The sequence below is a fragment of the Papilio polytes genome, unplaced genomic scaffold (assembly GCF_000836215.1).
Source record: "Papilio polytes unplaced genomic scaffold, Ppol_1.0 DF823912.1, whole genome shotgun sequence".
In the NCBI taxonomy this organism is placed as follows: Eukaryota; Metazoa; Arthropoda; class Insecta; order Lepidoptera; family Papilionidae; genus Papilio; species Papilio polytes.
The window spans coordinates 1,422,505-1,445,105 of record NW_013525292.1 but is presented as its reverse complement, the minus strand read 5'-3'; the positions used below and the strand labels follow the sequence as shown (position 1 = coordinate 1,445,105).

Genomic DNA, 22,601 nt, shown 5'->3' with positions numbered 1-22,601 from the left:
ATGCAGAATAATATCATTTCTCTTAAATATCTCATCATATTTTACAAAAGTAGGTTTTAAAAAATATTAATAAAGTCACTTTGCTGTATACCTAGTTTTATACACAATAAAACAATACTCTAATATGACTAGAAAGTGCCTATAATCATTGCGTTGCGTTAAATGTGATATTTGCAAATACGCGTGGACCGAGACCATTTTAAATATTTTATCAATTCTTCATTCATAAATCCTGTCCTTCGGTTGCCTTTAATACCGCCCTTTATTACCTCAATAATTTGATCTATGTCGTTTCTCGAACATTCCATTTCCCTTAGACACCTTCATTTACTGGTTTCGATAAACACTGCTGCTCAATTCTGAACTTTATTTCTCGCAACCTTAAGTACACATTTCCAGTTCTTGCATATTGCACTTTGGGAATCATCTAGGTTTCTACAATCTATATTTTAATATATTTGCCTGTGATGTCTCTATAGAACTGCGGAGGTGCATGGTTATGCTTCAGCTCGTAGTGTACTAACATTCCTCGTCCGTTAAAACGCAGTTTCGCTGAGCATTTGGTAGATAATTTCTTACTACAATTCCAATATCTGCTGTCACTCGTCGTTTGAGCAAACATATAGTTCTGCACAATCAACATACGTTTCTTGCAGTTAGTCGGTGTGATGAACTCCATATGTATACCTGGAATTCAATTTAATTGTAAAGAATTATCTATTAACTAGCTTTCGCCCGCGACTCCGTCCGCGCGGAATAAAAAGAAACAAAAGCAAGTAGCCTATGTGTTCTTCCAGACTATCATCTATATCTATCCCAAATACCATGGAGATCTCTTCAGCCGTTTAGGCTACAAACTCTAACAAACTCTCATCCATCCTTCTATCCTTCCATCCATCCATCCATCTAAACTTTCGCATTTATAATATTGGTAAAAAGTAAGATAAGATAAGATTTATACCTTCTTAAGCTCTTGATAGGACTGGACGGAAATCTGTACGTCCACGTTCGATACCCGCCATTTACCGATGTGTTTTTGATATTTTAAAATTTCATATGTACATTTATCTCACGTTCTTACGATGAAGGACAACATGGTGATGCGACTTACACATATGGTCGAAAAAATTTAAAGATATGTGTGAAGACTCTGGATTGATGACTATAGCCTACACATCCCTAACTCAGCTAGGTTTTGTGCTTCTCAGGGAAAACATATTGTAACTCATATACAAGACATTCTCCCAGGACACACCAACAGTATTTCCAAAAACTTATTAATGTGCTTAGTTTTTATTACTTGACCACAAATTGCAGCTAATTTTAAATGTTACAAAGTAGATCAGTAGTTGACATATTTTTAAACATCGCAAGTAATATTTACTAAGTTATGAATCAGACAGCAGGTGACTGAATTGCCTAATTTTCAAATATCCCATCTTAAAAATAAATACTATTTACATAATATTTACATAATTATAAAACATAATATAAATAAAAATGCGACTGTAGCTTTAATACACTAAAACTTATGATTTTAATATAATCAAGAGTTTCCACTGTCAAAACATCTGGGCAAAAATAGATCATTAGAATAGGCAGACATGGCAACATTTTCTACTGGTGTTTTGGCAGTAGACCACAGTAACATGTACATAGTAGTTTCTACTTTTATAAATGCCTACCATCATAAGAAGAATTGAAAAAATTACATATGTTTAAGTGTCGGCAATACACAATTTTCTTTTTAATTTAGTCGAGCATATGTCCCATCTCTATTTTTATGGAATTTCGGTGCAGTATGGTTATGATTTAGATTACAAGATTTAATTTTCCCGTCGGGCCATAATATTATTTTCGATGTACATTTTCTGCTCACTCGGGAACAACAGTACCAGCAATTTTCTTTACTGATGGCAAACGAATAACCATTCACCAGCGCCAAATGATTCTTCTTAGACTTTCTCGTTCTAATAAATGTACATTTTAATACTGAAACAAAAATGAAATTTAAATGTTATTTAATAAATTACAACAGATATACCTAAAGATGGGGACATAAACCAGAAAGTGTTAAGAATGAATGTGGATGACTACAAGGGAAGAGAAAGACCGAAGAAAGTGTAGATGGATTGTGTGAAAGAGGATATGCTTAATAAAGGAGTGGATTCAGATTGACGGCTGATAGAGATGTATGGAAGAGCAGCATATACTGTGCCGACCCTCCTTAAGGCATAAGGGCAAGTTGATGATGATACCTAGGCATGGGTAGCACTAAAATTAATGACCGGCAAATCAGCTAATAGTTCAAAGATTAGTGAACCGTAGCTCGGCTTAATAAGTACCTGCACAGAGTAATGATTTGCATCTCGAGCACAAACTGCTAGTCGCGTTGACCCGTGAGCTGTAAATTTAGTTTGTGAGCTGCAACTCAAGGTTCAAGTGATCTAAACTTTTGAGCTGGTTCAGAGCTGATTTACCCACTAGATGTGACTAAAGTAGGAGAAGCTAATCTGGTGCGCTAAGATGTGGTGTTAATGCATTTAGATATGTTAGCAAATATGTGAAATCTATAGGCATTAAATTACATATTAGGAATACAAGATAGCTACAGTACAACATAGATGTGAAATATTTTTGATAAAAGGCGTCATTACTAGTGAACAAAATTTTGTTTGGAGTTTGCACATCAGGTCATGACTTCGTACACAAATATATCATGTAAATAAGAAGTGTGGGTAATTACTGCCTTTATTAAAAAACAAACAACTTACATACATTGGTTTGTAGTTTGTACCTGTTGTACTTACTTACATTTCAAATTAGAAAATTATAATAGCAATAAAAACGTACATTAAACGTAGTTTTTTTAATATGAATTAGAGAAATAATTACGAAAACGTGTCCACAAACTATTTAATATAATTAAAAAAAATCTGTTGTTTTTTTTATTTTTAAATCAACTATTTTTTCTAATGTATGGTAACACTAGCCTATCCCAATATATCTGGGTGGTTATGGTCTATCGAATAATGTATTATTTCTCCGTCCCATATCTTGATTTTTGCGGTGCATCGGGTTGTCGACTTCTTGGAACAGTAGTATAAAACACGGCTATTGCCCCGTATTGTGAATGTATTGTTTCTGAATACTATTATATTTTTGCCCTTGCCCGAAGGTACGGTTACATAAGTTTTATCTTCTTCTGAAATATACAAAATCATATTATATTAATTACAAAACACGGGTAAACTTACCTGATACAATTGTTAAAATCTCTCAACCTGAAGGACCACTGGCGTTTTTTTTTGTGACTGAGTTGTAACTGTTTGCCTTGAAGAGGCATTTACAGCTCCACCGGGCTTGAGGTGGTTGAACACGGATAGCGGTCAGCCTAAACCTCGTTTATGAGTAACTAAGCTCGAGGGCTCGCTCAGGAGTCTCACGAGCCGTTACTTCGTTATTATTACAGGATTGGGTCCACTGACCGATGAAAAAATTTTGTTCTACATTTGCCCATGTCCATTTAAATCATGTAAATATGACGGGTGTATAATTACTGCTTTTATTACAATTGTGTAATATTTGTATTCAAACACGAGTAAAGTATATGTGTAATCCGATTGCCATACAAATTATTGATAATAACTTACATACATTTTGTACCTGTTGTACTTACATTACAAATTGCAACTTTGTTATAGCAATAATAATGTACATAGTGTTTTTAATATAATTTAAAGAAACAATTACTAACGAGTCCTTAACCTATATAATTTTGAAATATAGTTTTATAAAAATCTGTTTTTTTAAAATCAACAATTTTTTACTAATGTACCGCTAGCCCTTTTCAATATATCTGGGTGATTATGGTCTATCGAATAATATATTATTTCTCCGTCCCATAGCTTGATTTTTGCGGTGCATCGAGTTGTCGACTTTTTGGAACAGTAGTACATGTCACGGCTACTGCCTTTTAATGTGAATGTATTGTTTCTAAAGATTATCACATTATTGCCCTTTCCCGAAGGTACGGTTACATAAGTTTTATCTTCTTCTGAAATATACAAAATCACGTTTATTAAAACACGGCTACTCACCCGATACAATGATTTAAATCTCTCAACCTGAAGGACCACCGACGGGTCCGAAACTGGTCATCGCCTAGCCTAGTTACACTGAATATATCACATGAATTTAGCTGTATTTTCTTAATAATATATACTAATATAATAAAGCGTAAACACACACTACTTTATGGCGTAAGATGTCAACAATCAGAGATAATTTGAATAATTCTTTCTTTAATAAAAATGTAGGGATTTTACTTACGTCACGCTTTAGGCTATATATTTTCGCCATTAAGCTTAGGCGGTAAATATTTTGGATAAAAACTCCAATGTAGGTTATGAACCATAAATTACAAGCTGCCAACATCAAGGAAGCAAGGTTGTTATTTATGCATTTGAATTTTGAATTTGACAAATATAATTGATAAAATAAAGTACTTATAATCTCATGCGAATGAAGCCGCACGAAAACAGCTAGTAAATGATAAAGACACAGTTCTTTGTCTTTTAAGAAGTCAGCAATCACAGCATATGTTTAAAGAAATCTTTTTAATAAAAAGTCCCACACTTACGACATTCTATAGACTATTTTTCATGCTTTTTAATATAGGGGTGAGTAATTCTACAAGCCAATAGCAGCAAAGTAAGATTGCTTGGTAACGGTTAATGTTAGCCTATGAAAAAGGCCTTTATTGTCATATGTACATTTGAATTTTGACATTTGCAATTTAATCTTTTACAAATGTAAAAAAAAATAAAGTTTTTATAATAACTTATGGGTGAAACCGCACGGGAGCAGTGAAAGTTTAAATAAAATCATTTCTATTAATATTATCATACCTTTATTTTAATTAATCTAAATTATTATAACATTTATACCAAAGATACATTTTTTTTAAATAAAATATTAGTAGATTTTTATTAATTTACTAATATTTCCTTTAACCATTCCTACTAAGCTTTAGGCTTGTGCTAGGATATGGTTCACAATAGTCGAATGGCAGGATTCGAACCCTCGACCACAAGATCCGTACCCCAAACCATTAAGCTATTGGCGCTTATTTTATATTTTATAAATAGATCCATCTTGACCACGCAGCAGGCTGGGCGGCGGATGATTATGGCAGTTGTCATAACAGACGATTACGTCATTTCGCAGTCCGACCTTGGATTTGCATCTCAATGTTGATTTTTTGGAACAGTAGAACATTGATTCATTTCTACCCTGCACTGAATACGTGTGTCCTTCTAACAATATCATCTTTCTCTTTCCTTTACCCGAGATAACGTATTCAAATTTTAAATCTGAAATCAATGACAGTTAAAAAGGGAATATTAATATACGTTCATAGTTGAATATTAATTTTCAAATTTAAGCCCACAAGACATCCCCAAACTTAGTTTTAACTGTACAGTTAAAACGGAATTTGGGTAGGTAAAACTGTGAACTATTAGCCATTACGTTTTTTTTGACAGTTTCGAGAATGTATTGGTAACTCTATAGACAAATTTTGTTTGAGAATTGTTTCTGTACTTATATACTCATATAATACACAAATCTAAAACAAATTTTATCGATGATATTACGAAAATATTTTCACAAATATTCATGATAAGCCCTCTACGGTTCCTGTGCAGTACGGTTTAGTACTGTACAGTTACTGTGTTCAGTTTTAACTATAATGTTAGACATTAGTTACAACTGAAGGTATAGTGAGCATTAGTATACCTTGTTACAGTATTATAAAAAAAAAAAACAGTTTTATTATTCTCGATAAACTTTTATTATTACCCATGCGTATTAATCATAAAACCATACTTTTAAGCATACATTTAATACAAATAAATATTAAATAAAACAATCTTGCTTGTTACTGTCGGTCACCATATACATATACGAGTATCTTTTTCATTCGCTCTATAGCTTTTCAACCTACAATACTAACGGGAAAAATTACTTAAATATTTGCATGAAATATTAATAAAACGCGAATTCATAATTAAACGATTACACAGTATATTATAGAACAAATTACGTATATACACTACTAGCTTTCGCCCGCGACTCCGTCCGCGTGGTATTAAAAAAAACAAAACCAAGTAGCCTATGTGTTCTTCCAGATTATCCTCTACATCTGTGCCAAATTTCATTGAGATCCGATCAGTGGTTTAGGCTACAAACTCTAACAAACATCCATCCATCTAAACTATCGCATTTATAATATTAGTAAGAAGTAAGAATTAAATTAATTTCTTGTAATTTATTCTATACTAGTTTTGCTACTTTAAACATATTTATTTGTAAGATGTACTTGAAAGGATTTTTTTAGCATTAGCTCCTTAAACACAGGTTAACCTAGTTAACCCATAATTTGATATCTTTTTCATTTATATTTATATCCAAAACTGTATATACTATAATATACTTTTTGACATTTCACCTTGACAGGTGATATTGACTAACTATTGACAATAATATAATTTATTAAATAAATAAACTTATTATTTATATTGTCACGTAGAGCCCATTCGGGCATTCTATGTATTTCTTAGGAGGGTGATTATGGGTAGCGTCAATAAAGTTTATAGTGTTATCTGGTAAAATATGTAGCTTTGCGTTGCATTTCATGCTGAAACTCTGCGAACATTTCAGGTACTTCTTACCGGGGCCCGTATACGCGTAGGGGTAGCCATTGATTAGTACAACCGACCTCTTGTTCCCTAATGGTAATATTTTGTATGAAACTGTAAAACAAACGACAAACATCAATTTTTAGGACTATTTCCAACCGTCACCCCGCTCTGTCCCCAAGTGGGGACAGATGAGAATAAAAGGTTTCATCCGTCCTAGATTTTGCAACGCGGGGACGGTTGAAACTTATTTTAGTTCTTAATGGTTCCATCCTTCCCCTTATGATAGTGGGACGATTAGAACTTTTTATTTCTTGTTTGTCCCCACGAAATTTAATATACAAAAATAAATAGCAATAGTAAAAGACTAGCTGTTTTTATTTCTCGTTTATTTGTTTATTGAAATGTATTTTATTCATTTACATTGCGTCACTCCGTTTTCTGTATAAGGAGGTCTTAACATTTTTAAATTTAGGAATTTTTCTTATTAAATTCAGACCATCGTCGTTCAAAGAAGATAAGGCTTCTTTGTAAATTGTTGGTATACTTTTATATGCTTGAGATTTGGAAACAACTTGTTTGACTTCATGTAATTTTTTATCAATCATATTTTTGGCAAAATCAGGGGCATGTGAGTGTACATTTTCCTTAATTATAGCATTATTCTGTAACAAAATCAGAATAAGGATTTTATTGAAAAGTTTTTTTTTACCAGAAATATGGTGAAGAAAATGCCCTTCAAGAACTTTTAAACATAAACTAGAAAAAAAAAGTATTTTAATTAAAAAAAAATCTATTAAAAAAGGGTATAAGTATATAATTTTTATTACCAGAACGCTTACTGATCCTCGACAACGTTGCCTTCTTTGGTTACACTCATAAATAGTAACTCCATTCTTCAAAATCTTCTTTTTATAATACTGGTGACCGGCGTATAAAAGCACCTGACCACCATTTCTATTTACAAAAGACACTTCGATGCTTCCTGTAGCAGAGGTAGTAGTTCCTTTTAAGCCCGACATATCTTCATAATCTGAAAATTAATTAAGGTGCTGAATAACTGTTCTATAGCGTATAATAATTTGCATTAAAACATTTCAACAAGTGCCAAAAATCGCGTAATGAACGAATTAACACACAAAATTATCTGATTTTCTTTATTTATTTGGCTTTACATATATTCCATACAATTACATTTTTTTTGTTTATTATAGATTTAAGTATTGTTTATTTATAATATTTGTACGGATTCCTGATGAGTAAAAGCATCCAACTTTGACCAGTGCCCTCTGTCCTTCGCCAAATCCTGCCATCCCGCACCCGCCACTGCCGCGATCTCGTCTGACCATCTCGCGCACGGCTGCTCTCTCGCTCTGGTGCGTTGTGGTCCCACCCATCGGGTTACCTTATGTGTCCCTCTATTGTCAACCTGTCTAGCTAAGTGGCCTATTTAATTCTAAGCGAGAAACTAAGTGCATCGGTTACTTCTGTGTTTTTTTTCTATTGTATACGTTCTTTACACTGTCTTTCAATTATAAACCTAATCTGAATATACCTCCAGTAGCCGGTGGGTACGCATAAATATATCATGGTTGTAGTTAGAAGCTTTCATTATATACGATTTTTCTACTCATATGGTTTAAGCGTGGGCTTAACACAAGACGCTGTTCCATATTTAAATTTTAGCCATTAGTCGTAATTACAAAAAATATGTACTATTTAATTTTGACAAAGAGTACATTTTATTTAAACCCCTGGAAGATTATCAATTTGAATAATATCAGCAATTTTATTGTAATTATTAAAAAATATATCTTTTAAATTTTAATTAACATTTGTAATTAATTTTGATATAAATTCCTTTATTAGTTTTGCAATAGACTGGTGGCGGGTGATTGTGTTCGCCGCTAGCTGTGAGTATATTGCCGAATGCATCCACTTTCAGCCTAGCCTGACACTTCCCTCTTCCTTTCTTCGAGCACTTTAAGTAAGTTTCCCCTCTTCCATTAAACGAAAATGTGTACTTTCTATACATTATAATTTCTTTGCCGCCGGTGGTTGGTAAATATTGAATCCGATCTATAAAATAACTTAATTAAATATGTAATATTAAACCTTAGTTGATATATTGTACTCGTTTTGACCACAACTTCGTTCACGAAGAATTGAACATAAAATTTGAAATTTAATCAAAACTATTATATACTAGACTAAACTATATCCTATATGTGTGAGCTAATGTATAGTTATATCGAATAAGTGAATTAATATGACGATAAATTAAAAACGATGTACTTCGAAAAGCGAAAATAACGCTGACTTATCGTTAAAAAAAAAACAAAATAACTTCAAAAACTTTAATTCACAAAAAACTGAAACAATGAAATTATTCTACAAACTTAATATTACATCAAACGATAAATTATATAACACTTTAATTTCAACAAAACAGATTTTTTAAATAATCAAGATAGATTTGTAAATAAAAAAAAAACATTTCTAAATCTATAAATCTTTGAATATTCTAAAAATTTTCTACGAAGTCTCACTTCACCTTCAACCCCTAATTCGAGTGTCCATTGTGACGAATAAAAAAAACTACTAAACTTATTTAGTAAAAAGCGTGAGATTTTAATTTTAGTGTGTTGGTAACAGATATTTTTTTTGTTACAAAGTCCGTCGAATTAAGGGTTAAGAGTACTAGATACTATGATAGTAAAAGGGTCGGAACGTGGAACACCAGCTGATGGTCTAGAAATTGGTAGCAAGCCGGTAATCAAGAAGGGTGCAGGTAGTACATATTCTTTTTTTTATTCCAGAGAGAATGCAATGTACATTTTTTTATGAACACAAGTAGTTTTTTGACTAAAAACTCAATAATAACTTGTATTTAGGATTATATGCAAACGAAAGAAAAAATCAATTTAGATTTAAGTCATAAATAGAACACAAGCGCCGCCAAGCGACTTTCTAGAGAAGTTAAATCATTCTGAAAATAGAGAACATTGCGAGGGCAATGTTTGTACTATCTAAGCTTTGTAAATCCATGATATCCTGACTAAGAAGTATTATGAGTGTATTCCTTGAATCCAACTTCACCCATGACCGCCCACATATGCTCACGAGTAGTAGTAATTCTGATAGCGTGCTCCCTCAAGCTGTTATATATTTCACAGTTCTCGAGTCTAGACCCGCCCTTCCTGACCGTCCCTAGCAAACACCCATGGGTTGGAATTAAATAAGTTTATGGTATACATTACGAGCGTAAATGCTTTTTATAAGTCTAGGAGGCGCATGATTATGATAAATATTGCCACTAAGAATAGTTTTCGTGAGGTTGTCAAGTTTCAGCTTAGCAGGACACTTCGTAGTTATCTTTTTGGAACAATAAGCGTACCGCTTTATTTTCTTCGAATGATAGGAGAATGTGTATTTCCGGAACATTATTAACGTCGTATCATTTCCAGTTTTTATTTCTTCGTAATGAAAATCTAAAAGAAAGAATAACATTTAATATGAAAGGAATTAGACCAATTAGACTGTTGGATAGCTAGTATAAACATATGATTCTTTTGATACAATATAAAAGGCGATAACATTTTTAAATACAGGATATCAGTTAGTTGGAGACATTTAAACTACGAGTACAAAATAATTTAAGACACTTGGATAATACAGGGGTATGAAGTTTAATAAATTATTTAAATACTACAATCGACGAATCTGCAAAAATACACAATATAATAGAAAACTTATTCTATTTATTATACCATTTATAGTACAGAATATACATTTACTTCTTAAATATAGAATTTAAGATCTCACTAACCCGACAGATTGGATTCTGTACTATATCTGATTGTTCGTGTCTATAGTTTTGTAGTTCACGTTTTGTGGTCCTAATAGGAAAGCCATCGGGTAACTTATATTCTGCAAAGAAATATTTATATAACTTGAACCTTGAGTGTATTTACTTAAGACTGATTAGTTGGGAACCACTAAATAAAAAGTCTATTATTAAAAATCTAAAAAAACCTATAACTCTTAGGTCAAAACATTAAATAAATCTTAATGTAACCTTAATTTAGTTTTATTAGTATTCCGTAAATACTGAAAAAAAAATAAAATACAATCTCTGCTACAACATATTTCAAAACCTTACGTCCTATAAAAATGGTTTAAACACTTTTACATCTAAAGCCTTAACTAATTTTGATATATTTACAAAAAAACGGCATTTAATTAACTTAATATTAAATTTACAGCTCAGAAATCAAACTAAGTCTAATTACTTCATATAAAACAGAAAACATGTGTTGGGTGACATTAGATATCGTTTCAGCAAAAATGAATAAAAAACGCATATTAAAAACAAAATTATTCTACGACTACGAAGAGCTATTATTTTCTTTGTAACAAGAACTATTCACAACTTAACAACCTTTCCATCGGAAGTTTTATACAACATGGGTGGTTTATGATTATGTTGGTTTATCGAAACAAGGACTCGTCCTGCAAGAGTTGTACGAAGTCTTGCTTTACAGCCCGCTGCTTTCTTAGAGCAATACCATCTCATCTTTGAGGTCATGCTAGCAAAAGTATACCCCTTGTATAACAGTAGTTCTCCATTTTTCCGATTACTAGGTATGAATACAGTTTCATCTATAAAATCAAAGCGGATTTACTATATAAGAAGGAAATATAAACAAGTATCTTAAGACATAAGTAATAATGGAATAAAAAAAAAAACAAAACGAAGTAATAAAGAACTAAACCGATTAATATCATATTGTTAAACATTACTTATGTAAAACAAACTTAAGTGAAAACTAATGAAACAAGATCTTAATCGTAACCTTTAAAATAATTCACAAGATTATCTATACTATTATAATAAAGCGTAAACACACACTTCCTTGTTGCCTAAGATGTAGCAATTACATCATATTTTTGAATAATTATTTTTTTAATTAAAAGCCCTACACTTACGTCACGCTTTAGGTTATATATTTTCATGCCATTAAAACCCTAATGTGGGAAAGAGACCACAAGTTGCTGCAAACATCAAGGAAGCAAGGTTGTCAAGGCTTGTCATGTCATGTCATTTTGACATTTGCTTGACAAATTTAAACAATGAAATAAAGTTTTTATAATTACATGCGGATGAAGCCGCGCAGGAACAGCTAGTTAATATCCTAAGTTCGAACTTGAACTTTTAAGTTGAACACATTTATACTTTAAAAACCTTCCCATCACGGGTTCTGTACAAAGTAGGAGGTTGATGATTGTGTTCATTTATCATATCAATGACTCGGCCATCAGGAGTTGTGTGGACTCTTGCTTTACAACCTCCAGCTTTCTTAGAGCAATACCATCTCGTCTTGTCTTCGTGCTTATAGTTTATGTTAGCATAAGTATACTGCTTGTATAACAAAATCTTTCCTCTACCTCGGTTGCTAGGTATGTACTCTTCCTTATCTGAAATAGTAGAACTAATTAATTTTCTTACCTGACTTAATAGTGTAATACTATTCGGGCTAAAGTTAAGCGTATTTTTTACATAACGAGCACTGAATGACCTAATAAAAAGAGGTCACCTTTATAAATTAAAAGACATAAACTTTATGAAAAAAAAAACATTGAAATACAACTACCATCATTTATTACATTTATCAAATACTCACAAATTGGCCACTTGTAACTTTCGTCATTTTATCACAGGTAAATTTCTCAGTTCATAGTATACAGATAAGAACAATGGCAAACTACAGTCAAGGCTTTAGAAGATTAATAAGTGAAATTTAAATTAATATTTTGAGATAAATTAGATCTAAAAAGATCTAGTCATCGTCTATATTTGATTTTAAATAATTCTGGCAACTTTTATCTTGTGATATTAAAGTTTTAAATAAAATCCTTGTGTTGTCCTAAACAGACGTGGTGGAAGATGATTGTGAAATTCCGATAATATTTTTATCACCTTTCCCTGGGTATTGATCTTCAAAGCAGCCTTACATCCTCCTCGCCTAGATTTCGAACAACGTAGATATGACTTCCCGTAACCCACAAAAGAGTAAATGTGTTTTTTGTACTCGATAAACCTACCTTTTTTCCCTGGAATGAATGCTACATAACCTAAATCTGAAAATTGAAATGAACTACAGTTAGAGGGAAGCAGGTTTGTAAAAACTAGTAGTAAAAGACAAAGATTCATTTGATTCCTCTTTATTTTACTCCTGTAGGGTCGGGGCAACAGGTTTTTGTCCTCCACATAACTCTATCATACCTCATCTCAGTCATCACTCCCTTCTTGATCATGTCACCTTTCACGCAATCCATCCATCTCTTTCTAGTTCTACCTCTACCGGTGTCCCTTACACACTCATAACTAACGTTCTCCTTGTTACATGCAATTCATCCCTCCTCATAACATGCCCATACGATGATTTTCTAGCAATTGAGTTCATACTTTTATAGCATACTCTGGGTTGTGACTTTAATACTTCAAGTAAAGTCCCTCCAATTCGCAGCATCCACATTTCTCTTTTAAACAAAGTAATATTTTTTTCAATGTAGAACTACGTATATTTTTTTTACATTAATATGTAATAAATAAGTGTTTAAGTCGAAACATTATCAAACCTCTAAAAAGGATCAAATTTTCATATAGTGCCCATCATCAGTCTTGTAAACTTCTGGTGGTCTATGATTATGATCTATGTTTCTCTTGATGACTTTACCCGTGTCTTCAATCTTCAGTGTCGCTTTGCACTCACCTCGCATATATCTAGAGCAACGTAGGTATGTCTTGTTACGACCCGAAAAGGAGAATAAGTAATTTTCATACATTATCATACTTCTCTGCCTACGACTGGGCAAGAATTGTATGTAACCTAAACCTGTAAGATTAATATAATTAACTAGCTGTTCCCGTGCTACTTCATCCGCATGAAATTATAAAAATTTTATTTTATTGTTTACATTTGTCAAATTATCAATTGCAAATGTCAAAATGACATGACGATGACAACCCATGGCAACCTTGCCTCCTTGATGTTGCCAGCAAATTATGGTCTATTTCCCATATTAGGGTTTTCATCCAAAATATTTACCCCTTAAGTTTAATGGCATGAAAATATATAGCCCAAAGCGTGACGTAAGTGTAAGGCTGTTTATTAAAAAATGAATTATTCAAAAATATGCTGTAATAGTTGAGATCTTAGGCAACAAAGAAGTGTGTGTTTACGCTCTATTTTAATAGTATAGATGAAAAATTCCGTGTAAATCAAACCATTTACAATAGATATCTATTTATTTGTAATATTAGTTTTCACAATATCATATACGACGATGACAAAGCGAAAGAAACAAACTAAGCATTCTAACACCATGTCTTACTAGCTAGAAAGACAGATGATCCAAGATTTTACATCAACGAAATATACTTCAAAAATTACATAAACATTTTAGATTCGTAACTTACAGTAATAGAGAGAAATGGATGCAATTTAAAAAACATTACATTCTCCATAAACAAGAGAAAAATTATTTTCTAGTTCGCATAACAATATAATGGCCAGTTTTGGTGACGTGAATGACCGGAGGACAATGACTGTGGTTCAAAAAGGACCATATCATTATACCGTTTTGGTTTAATTTGATTCTCGCCTGGCATCCGTTTCTCTTCTGAGAACAATACCAGAAACCGGGTGCTTTCAAAACAAAAGTATACCCTTTCAGCAGTAATAAGTCCTTTTTCACACCTGACGGGATTAATTTATATCCTGCAAATGTAAAAGCATGTGGTAAACAATTACTTAACAATGTTCGAGTTATAGTAATCGAGATCGAGTTTGCACATCGTTGTAGCTGATTCAAACCTTATAGTATATTATCATAAAGTCTAGTTTGCAATAGACATGGGCGACATTAGATCAAACTTGCATATAATGGCCATCCGCCGTCTTATAAAGTTTTGGTGGGTAATGATTGTGTTCCATCATTTTGCTAAGCACTTTACCCTGTTCGTTGATCTTTAGGGATACTCTGCAGTTCCCACGTCTATATCTGCAGCATCGTAGCAGTGTCTTGTTAGAACTTGGGTGGGAGAAGAGATAATTCTCATACATAATAATGATACTTCTCGTCCCGCGCCCTGGCAGAAATTGTACGTAACCTAATTCTGGAACATTCAAATCAGTAATTCAATGAAGTTCGGTTATTAGGGAGTAGAAGAAAAACAAAATACTCTAGTGACACACGACGAGTAAATTTGAAAACATATCATGGGTAAAAGGAAACAAATTTAAAAACTCTTAGTGAAATAGACTTTTAGAATTGAGACAAAGCTCTTTTCAATTCTCAAACTCACAGATAAATAATAAAAAATGGAAGCTTTATTGATTAAAAAGAGTATAGATTACAGATACAAATGTAATAGCAAAAAAAAGTATTACCACCGAGGCTACTTTATGTTTCGCATTACAATATATTCGCCGGTCTTAGTTATGTGAATTTTGGGTGGGTTATGATTGTGATCTAGAGTTGATTGCACGATCACCCCCTTGTTTATCTTTACTTTCGCCGTGCATCCATTTAACTTCTTAGAACAATACCATAAACCCTGCGAAGTAGTCTCACTATAAGTATATCCTTTAAGCAGTAACAAATTCTTCTTCCACCCTGACGGAATGTATCTGTATTCTGCAAATATTTGTAAAAATCTTTAACTGATCTATACTCATTTTTGGATATAAAATAACACAAAATCTGCTGGGCGGATTTCAATAATTCTTTCACTATCAGAAAGCTACGTTATCGCTGAGTAACTTAGGCTATATTTCACGAGGACGAAGTTGCGAGCAACAGCTAGTCTTAAATATTTGAGGTTTGGTTCCTTTTTTAATATATATTGCCATCTTATTTTGTGTCACATTGACTAAAAATATAAGGCCTTTGTAAAATACCATTGCATATTGCTACTCGTATAAACGTATCTGAGCTGTTGGATAAAAAATTAACCTTACACCAGTAAATTATAAAAAAGTGCGAATTGTAGGATTAACACTGAGTAAAGATTGCATATATTTATTAATATTTTTTTATTTAATTTAATGTAATGTCGCCAGTAAAAGCCATTATTAAATTAAATACATTTAGTATTACTAGCTTTGTTAATTTAATGACAATTGGATAATCAAAGATACGATTAACAGTTTTTATAACTGCATAAAAAATTGATTTGGTTCCAATACAAGATATTTCTGGCCGCATCGCAATATCGGTTATAGTACCATGAATGTCCGAGATCAAATTTGCATATATTGTCCTTCCTTCGTCTTGTAAATTTTTGGTGGGTCATGATTGTGTTCCATAATTTTCCTGAGCACTTTTCCCTGCTCGTTAACCTTCAAGGCTGCTTTACAGTGCCCTCGGCTGTATCTAGAGCATCGTAGAATTGTCCTTTTAAGTCCAGAAAATGAGAAGAGATAATTCTCGTACATAACAATAACACTTCTCTGCCCGCGCCCTGGCAGGAATTGTACATAACCTAAATCTGCAACATTAAAATCAAGTAATCCAATGAAGTTACGATATTAGAGAAAATGTGATATACCTTTGTCACAATTAGACAGGTTAATAACAATTGGAAGGGAAAAGGATTTGAATTTCAAAATTTCCATGAAATTACACATTTCCAGTTCCGACCGACTTTTTTCAATCATTTGCAATAAAACATGAATAGGAACATATTGAAGCTTTATTTGAATTTAAAACTATAGATTACGATAACTATATATACTAATATAATAAAGCGTAAACACACACTTCTTTGTGACTTACGTCACGCTTTAGACTATATATTTTCACGCTATTAAACTTAAGGGGTAAGTACATTGGAAAACCTTCATCTGGGAAAGGGACCATTAACTACAAGCTGCCAACATTAAGGAAACAAATTATCGAGGCAACGGTAGTTTTAACATTTGCAATTGAGAATTTGACAAATGTAAACAGTAAAATAATTTCATGCGGATGAAGCCGCACGGGAACAGCTAGTATTTAATAAAAATGCATTACATATACCAAGATATTTTTATTTTCGAACCACAAAGCATTCACCAGACTTATTTCTGTGAATTTGTGGGGGGTTATGATTGTGATCGAGATTTGCTTTCACAATCACCCCCTCATTGTTCATTTTTACTTTCGCCGTGCATCCGTTGTATTTCCTAGAACAATACCAAAGACCCAGTGAAGCTGTCTGAGAGTATGTATATCCTTTAAGCAGCAACAAATTCTTCTTCCATCCTGACGGGATATATCTATATTCTGCGAATATTTATGAAATATATTTAACTTGTCCTAATTCCTAAATGACAAATGTATTGAATAAGAACCTATTTTAATGGTAGATGTAACCAGTACCGGTTGTGGCACTTCAAACCCTTTTTTACCGCGCGAACGTAATCGCGAGCGTAACGCACTATTAAATTAAAAAAAAAACATTTAGTAGCTTAGTTAATTTAAACATAATTTAATAATTAAAGTTTTGGTATAAACCAAATTTACTAAAATCAGAAGTAGATTCAGAAATATTGATAAATAATAACAACAAATACGCTCTAGTGATATACAAGTAGAATAGTAAACCATTCGAGGGGAAGAGACCAATTCAAAACTCTTCGATAAATCCGTACACTTTTAGAATTAAGACCAGGATCTTTTCCAACATTTCTAATAAAAAAAATAAACAGGCTATGGTATAGCTTTATTGATATTTGTTTGAATATTTAAGATTATCGATTACAGATACGGTTCCAAAGTTATTATCTGTTTCGAATCACATGACATTTTCGTCTCAATGATGTGAATTTTGATGGCTTTTTTATGTCTTATATCTAAAGTGGAAATAGCAGCTGTGGTAGTCAATTCCAGTACCAGTAACTTTGAAATAGATACAGAGATATTTGCAAGTCTTTATTCCAGAAGTCCAGTTCAGTTCAGTCCAGTCAGACCAAAGTATTACGTTGGTACTAGATTAAATTTTAAAATATTCCCCTTCCTTTGTCCTATAAATTTCTGGTGGATCATGATTGTGTTCCATATTTTTCTTAATCACTTTACCCTCCTTAGTGATGTTTAGGGTAACTTTGCAGCGCACTTGGGAGTATCTAGAACATCGTAGATATGTCCTCCGAACACCCGGAAAACAGAAGAGATAATTCTCATACATAATCAGATTTTTTTGTCCGCGTGCTGGCAAGAATTGTACACATCCTAAATCTGCAACATAAAAATCAATTTAATTAATTTTTGGGTATTAGAGAGTAGATAGGAGTAAAATAATGTGCAGTTTTATGCATTTAGTACCGAATACAACAAAAACAACTTCAGGGGAAAATAAACAATTTGCAATTCATCTTTTGAGTAGTAAAATGCACAACAAATTGGTAACACATAATTATATTTCAAACATATCTTCGCTTTGCGTGACAATGTACATCATACAAGGCGATGACTTTAGCGTCTTCGTCCAATTTAACTTTAGCTTTACATTTTATGTTCTTCTTCGAGCAAACCCAGGTATTAGGGCAATTTTTCAATTGCGAATACGTGTATCCACCGATCAAAATCATACTGCGTCCGCGTTGTGATATCACCCATTCGTAACTCATGTCTAAATTAGAAAGGAATAATTAGTAAAAAAAAACATTCTCTTTGTAGAAAACGTCGCTAACTCTTCCGAATTTCATATAATACATTTATCCAACGTTCTTACAGTAAGGAAAACATCATGACGCATCTTTATATTGTTAAGAACAAAATTAGTATCGTGCTATAGAATTGGCGCAACTCTAGATTATCGGCATAAACGTCACGTCCCTAGCTGACAGCTGTCAATGTCACTAGAAGTATGGATAGATTGGTCGTAACCTGACGAGAAGTGTTGCTTTGAGTTTAAAGCAACAGTATCAATTAAAAAAGGTGTCTAAAAACATGCATAGAAAATCAAATATATTTGTTAAGTCAACCATCCAACACTAATCCAGCGTTGGTGACTAAGGCCTTGTCACTCTTCACTCAGGCTCGAGTTCCTCGGTGGGTATATGTGAGACAACCACCATATTGTGACACCATACGGGTATTCGTATTTTGAACATTAAAAGCTTTTAAGACGGTTTAAAAGATTCCGTCCAACTTTGAGCGTTACCAACAATGTACCATATTAGTCGCAATCTTGGATTAATAAATTTAAAAACTGTAAATTCGGGTCATTGGTAAATATATTTAAAACATATTATATCTATGAGCATTATAACAATTGTAATTACAATTAGATTAAACTTAAGTGTCATGATAAAAAAATCACAATTTAGCCTGACTCCACTGCCCCAAAAATCAATAACATATCTCTATCTCAATTTTATATGGAGAATAAAAGAGAAGACAATACAATTTTGTTACAATGTTTCTAATGTACTTGAGTATAGAATATCACAGGAGTTGGCAAGATTCTTGGACATACCCGTCGCCGTAAACCAGTGTTTACCTTAATTACTTTTAAGGGTAATTTTATAAGAAAATACCATAATTGATAGAAGCTTAACCACACCATAAAGAAACAGAAGTATCATTTTGTTTTGATATAATATTAAATGGTATTTCAAAGGACTGTTATACATAAATAAACCTTTGAAAAGTGTGAATCTATCGATCTTGTCATAATATTATGTTATTAATAATTATTTTTAATACTTTGAAGATTATCTACATCATACAGAGGAATTAGAAGATACAAGAAATTAAAATACTATTGAGATTTCTTTTGAATTTTAAGGTCTATGGTAATTTCGATCCTTCGATGAACTTCATGTACTCCAACGGCTTTTCAGTCATTCTAAAAATAACAGAGGTAGTTGTTATTTTCCTTATTTATCGTCTTCTGTCTAACAGCCGTACTCAATAATCGATACTCAACACGTTCAATGCCACAAACAAATAGTTGATTGTTAGTGGCATGTAACGTATTAAGATCTGGAATATTTTGATGGAAAATGCATTTGGAGAGAATGAATCGATTGCCTTGCAAATAATAGAACAGGTTTCTATTGCAAAACAGATAAATAATTTAGTTCGAGATCGACTATTGTGTTCAGCCATAAATTGAATTACAATCCAATTGACATTATGCGTCTATGCATAACGCTATCCACGTCGTTAAGAATCGCACAGTAAAGAGAAACGTCCTATGAGAGATGATCAAGAAAAGAGATCACGACTCTCAGGAATTCAGAAATGTTGCAGCGATATATTGTTCAGCAAATTTAACCATTTACAGCTAACTTTATTCTAAACGATAGTATATGCCATCTGCAGACCTTAATAGCATAGTTCTTCGGAACAGCGAACCATCTTTCAATTGTTTCCGTTGCGTCGGCGCGTGCATATGTTCATTTTGTATGAACACTATCTTTCCATCGATCATTAGTAACTTCGCTTTGCAGAGAGGATTCGAAGAGCATTTCCAACTATTCACACTTCTCTGGTTGAAAGTGTAACCATCGACAACCAAAAGATCTTTGCCTCTTTGCGATTTGATAATGTTGTATTCCGTACATCCTGAAATATAAAACTGTGTTCGGGATTAATTCATAAGAACTCGCAACTAATACTGGCAGTCAAACAGCTAATTAAAAACTTTTTAGGATTTTTTTTGGAAAAAAAGAAATAAAACCATAGTAAGTTAGAACTAATAAGAAATATTAACAAACCTTTTGTTTAAAATTTTCATATAAAGATGCATAAACATTGATAAGGAATTAAGGGATATAAAAAAATATACAAGTATTTATGGTTTTATTTATTTACGATGTACCAAAAAATGCTATGAAATATTCAGTTACATTTACAGAATTTAATACAACAAACTATTTTTAGTTTTTCGTACTTATGATGCTAATGTGTTTGTTTCATAACTAGCCAATAATTAATAACGGATTATTCCCAACCGTCATCCCACCTGTCCCTACGTAGAGACAGATGAGAATAAAAAAAATTCATCCGTCCGACTTATTTTTTAATTTCATTAAACATTATAGATTAAGTACGGTGCATTGAAAGCGAGAGCTAATTAAAACTAGTCACGGGCTGAACATCTACGCATTAGATTATTTTCCGGGTTATTAAATTTAGATCCGAACGTAGTCCCCTCTGGCAGTCTTTATGTACCTCCGCGGTGGATGAATATGTTCATTGTGAATGTGAGTGATTTCCCCTTCTTTATTCAATTTGAGCCGAGCTTTACATTCTTTTATTTTCGTAGAACAGACCCAGTTGTTGTAACTTGTATTCGAGAATGTATAACCATCGACCATTAGAAGTCGCTTTCCTCTCTGCGACTTTATGAACTCATATGGAAAATCTGCATAAAATAAATATTGAAAATCGGTATCATCACCAGCTCATTACATGTCCCCACAGAGGAGATCGGAGCCTACGGTCGTTATACGTAACGTAATATATAAATCTGTATATGTTAACGTAATTCATAACATTATAAATACTAAGAAATGTTTAACCAAACTTATCTGTCCATACGACAACGTTGTTAAGCCCGCTACACATGCCCAGTTTTATCTGAATAGTCAGAAATGAGCGTGTGTAGCGGGCTTTGAAGAAATAATTTCCTAATCTTTGACCTTCCATAGAGTATACTTTACCTTTATTAGGTATACATATTTGGTAAAATAAGTAGTCTATGTAAAAAAGATGATTTATTTATACATCAATTTGTATTATCTAATAACTGTTCATATTTGTTATCTTGTCCTAACAATTGAATTCTTAGTATGGTATAAGCAAAGTTAAGATACATCGCAGTGTAATTTCAAATATTTCTATTAGGATCCGGAATAAGCTAATAATTAATTATTTTTATAATTCTGCTATGAACTCTCATACTGTTACTACGGTCAATTTAAATAAGGTTTCGGTTCACATATAAAACGATAATTCCTACAGATTCCTAGAGAACTGAACTCTAGTATTTTTTAGCTTTACATTAATTTCGCTTTGTTTGATCTATAAATTGACGGTGGTCCCTTACGAGGGGACCATACACCTGTTCGGAGGATGTGTATGCAAGTTGCAGGTTTCCCGGACAGATCCATCCTTCGCAAGCTTCACTCGAGCTCTACAACCGTAATTTTTTCTAGAACAGTAAAAATTATTTGTGTTCCTCATTTGAGAAAATGTGTAATTGCCCATTATCAACAAAAGATGGCCGCGCCGCGTTGGTACCAACGTGTACTCATTCTCAACTGAAAATGTACGCAATACATTAAGAACAAATAAGAAACCATCATAAATATAGGTATTTTATGTCAAAAATTATGTTCATAGTTAATGTCTTCTACTCTTACCAATTATTCATTTATACAAAAAAAAACAATATTATGACGAAATCTTAACATATATGCCTGAAGAACTAATTCTATATTTTGGCGGTTCGTGATCATGAACACATAATTTGATATCAGAAACGATTTCATCCATAGCATTAAGTTTCACTTTAGCCTTGCAGCCTCTGTCTTTCTTCGAGCAATAGTAGTTCATAGTAGGAAAACGTCTAGAATAGGTATAACCGTCAAACATAAGCATTTTACCACCGAATCTTGTTTGAATAAATTTAAAATTAAAACCTGAAAGTACAAACATGTGAGAAAATAAACTAAAAACTGAATCACATCATTACCAGCATTAGGATAGGGGAAGGTTGGGGGACTGCCTAGGACGTTCAAGATAGGAACACCAAAATTCTACGAATTACTCTCACATAACATTCTGAATCCCTCCAAGTCATAGTAAAAGACGGCGTCGTTGTAATCTCGCCCAGAA

General features: G+C 32.7%; 2 protein-coding genes and 1 long non-coding RNA gene across 6 annotated transcripts in view; 1 reads left to right on the top strand and 2 right to left on the bottom strand.

Annotated features, from left to right (window-relative positions):
- The window catches only part of LOC106102657 (protein tramtrack, beta isoform-like), a 241,060-nt gene that overhangs the window by 180,149 nt on the left and 38,310 nt on the right, over window positions 1–22,601 (top strand). The gene's annotated exons all lie outside the window — the stretch shown is intronic.
- Window positions 7,074–7,734, bottom strand: LOC106102660. The gene is made up of 2 exons (XM_013282206.1): window positions 7,532–7,734; window positions 7,074–7,366 (listed from the first exon to the last, which is right to left on the bottom strand). The coding sequence occupies exons 1-2, from the start codon at window positions 7,721–7,723 to the stop codon at window positions 7,121–7,123; spliced, it is 438 nt and encodes a 145-aa protein (XP_013137660.1). The 5' UTR covers window positions 7,724–7,734; the 3' UTR covers window positions 7,074–7,120.
- Window positions 9,140–13,683, bottom strand: LOC106102662. Its single transcript, XR_001225587.1, has 5 exons — window positions 13,478–13,683; window positions 12,682–12,842; window positions 11,859–12,179; window positions 10,531–11,363; window positions 9,140–10,192 (listed from the first exon to the last, which is right to left on the bottom strand). It is a non-coding gene; the product is annotated as an uncharacterized LOC106102662 (long non-coding RNA).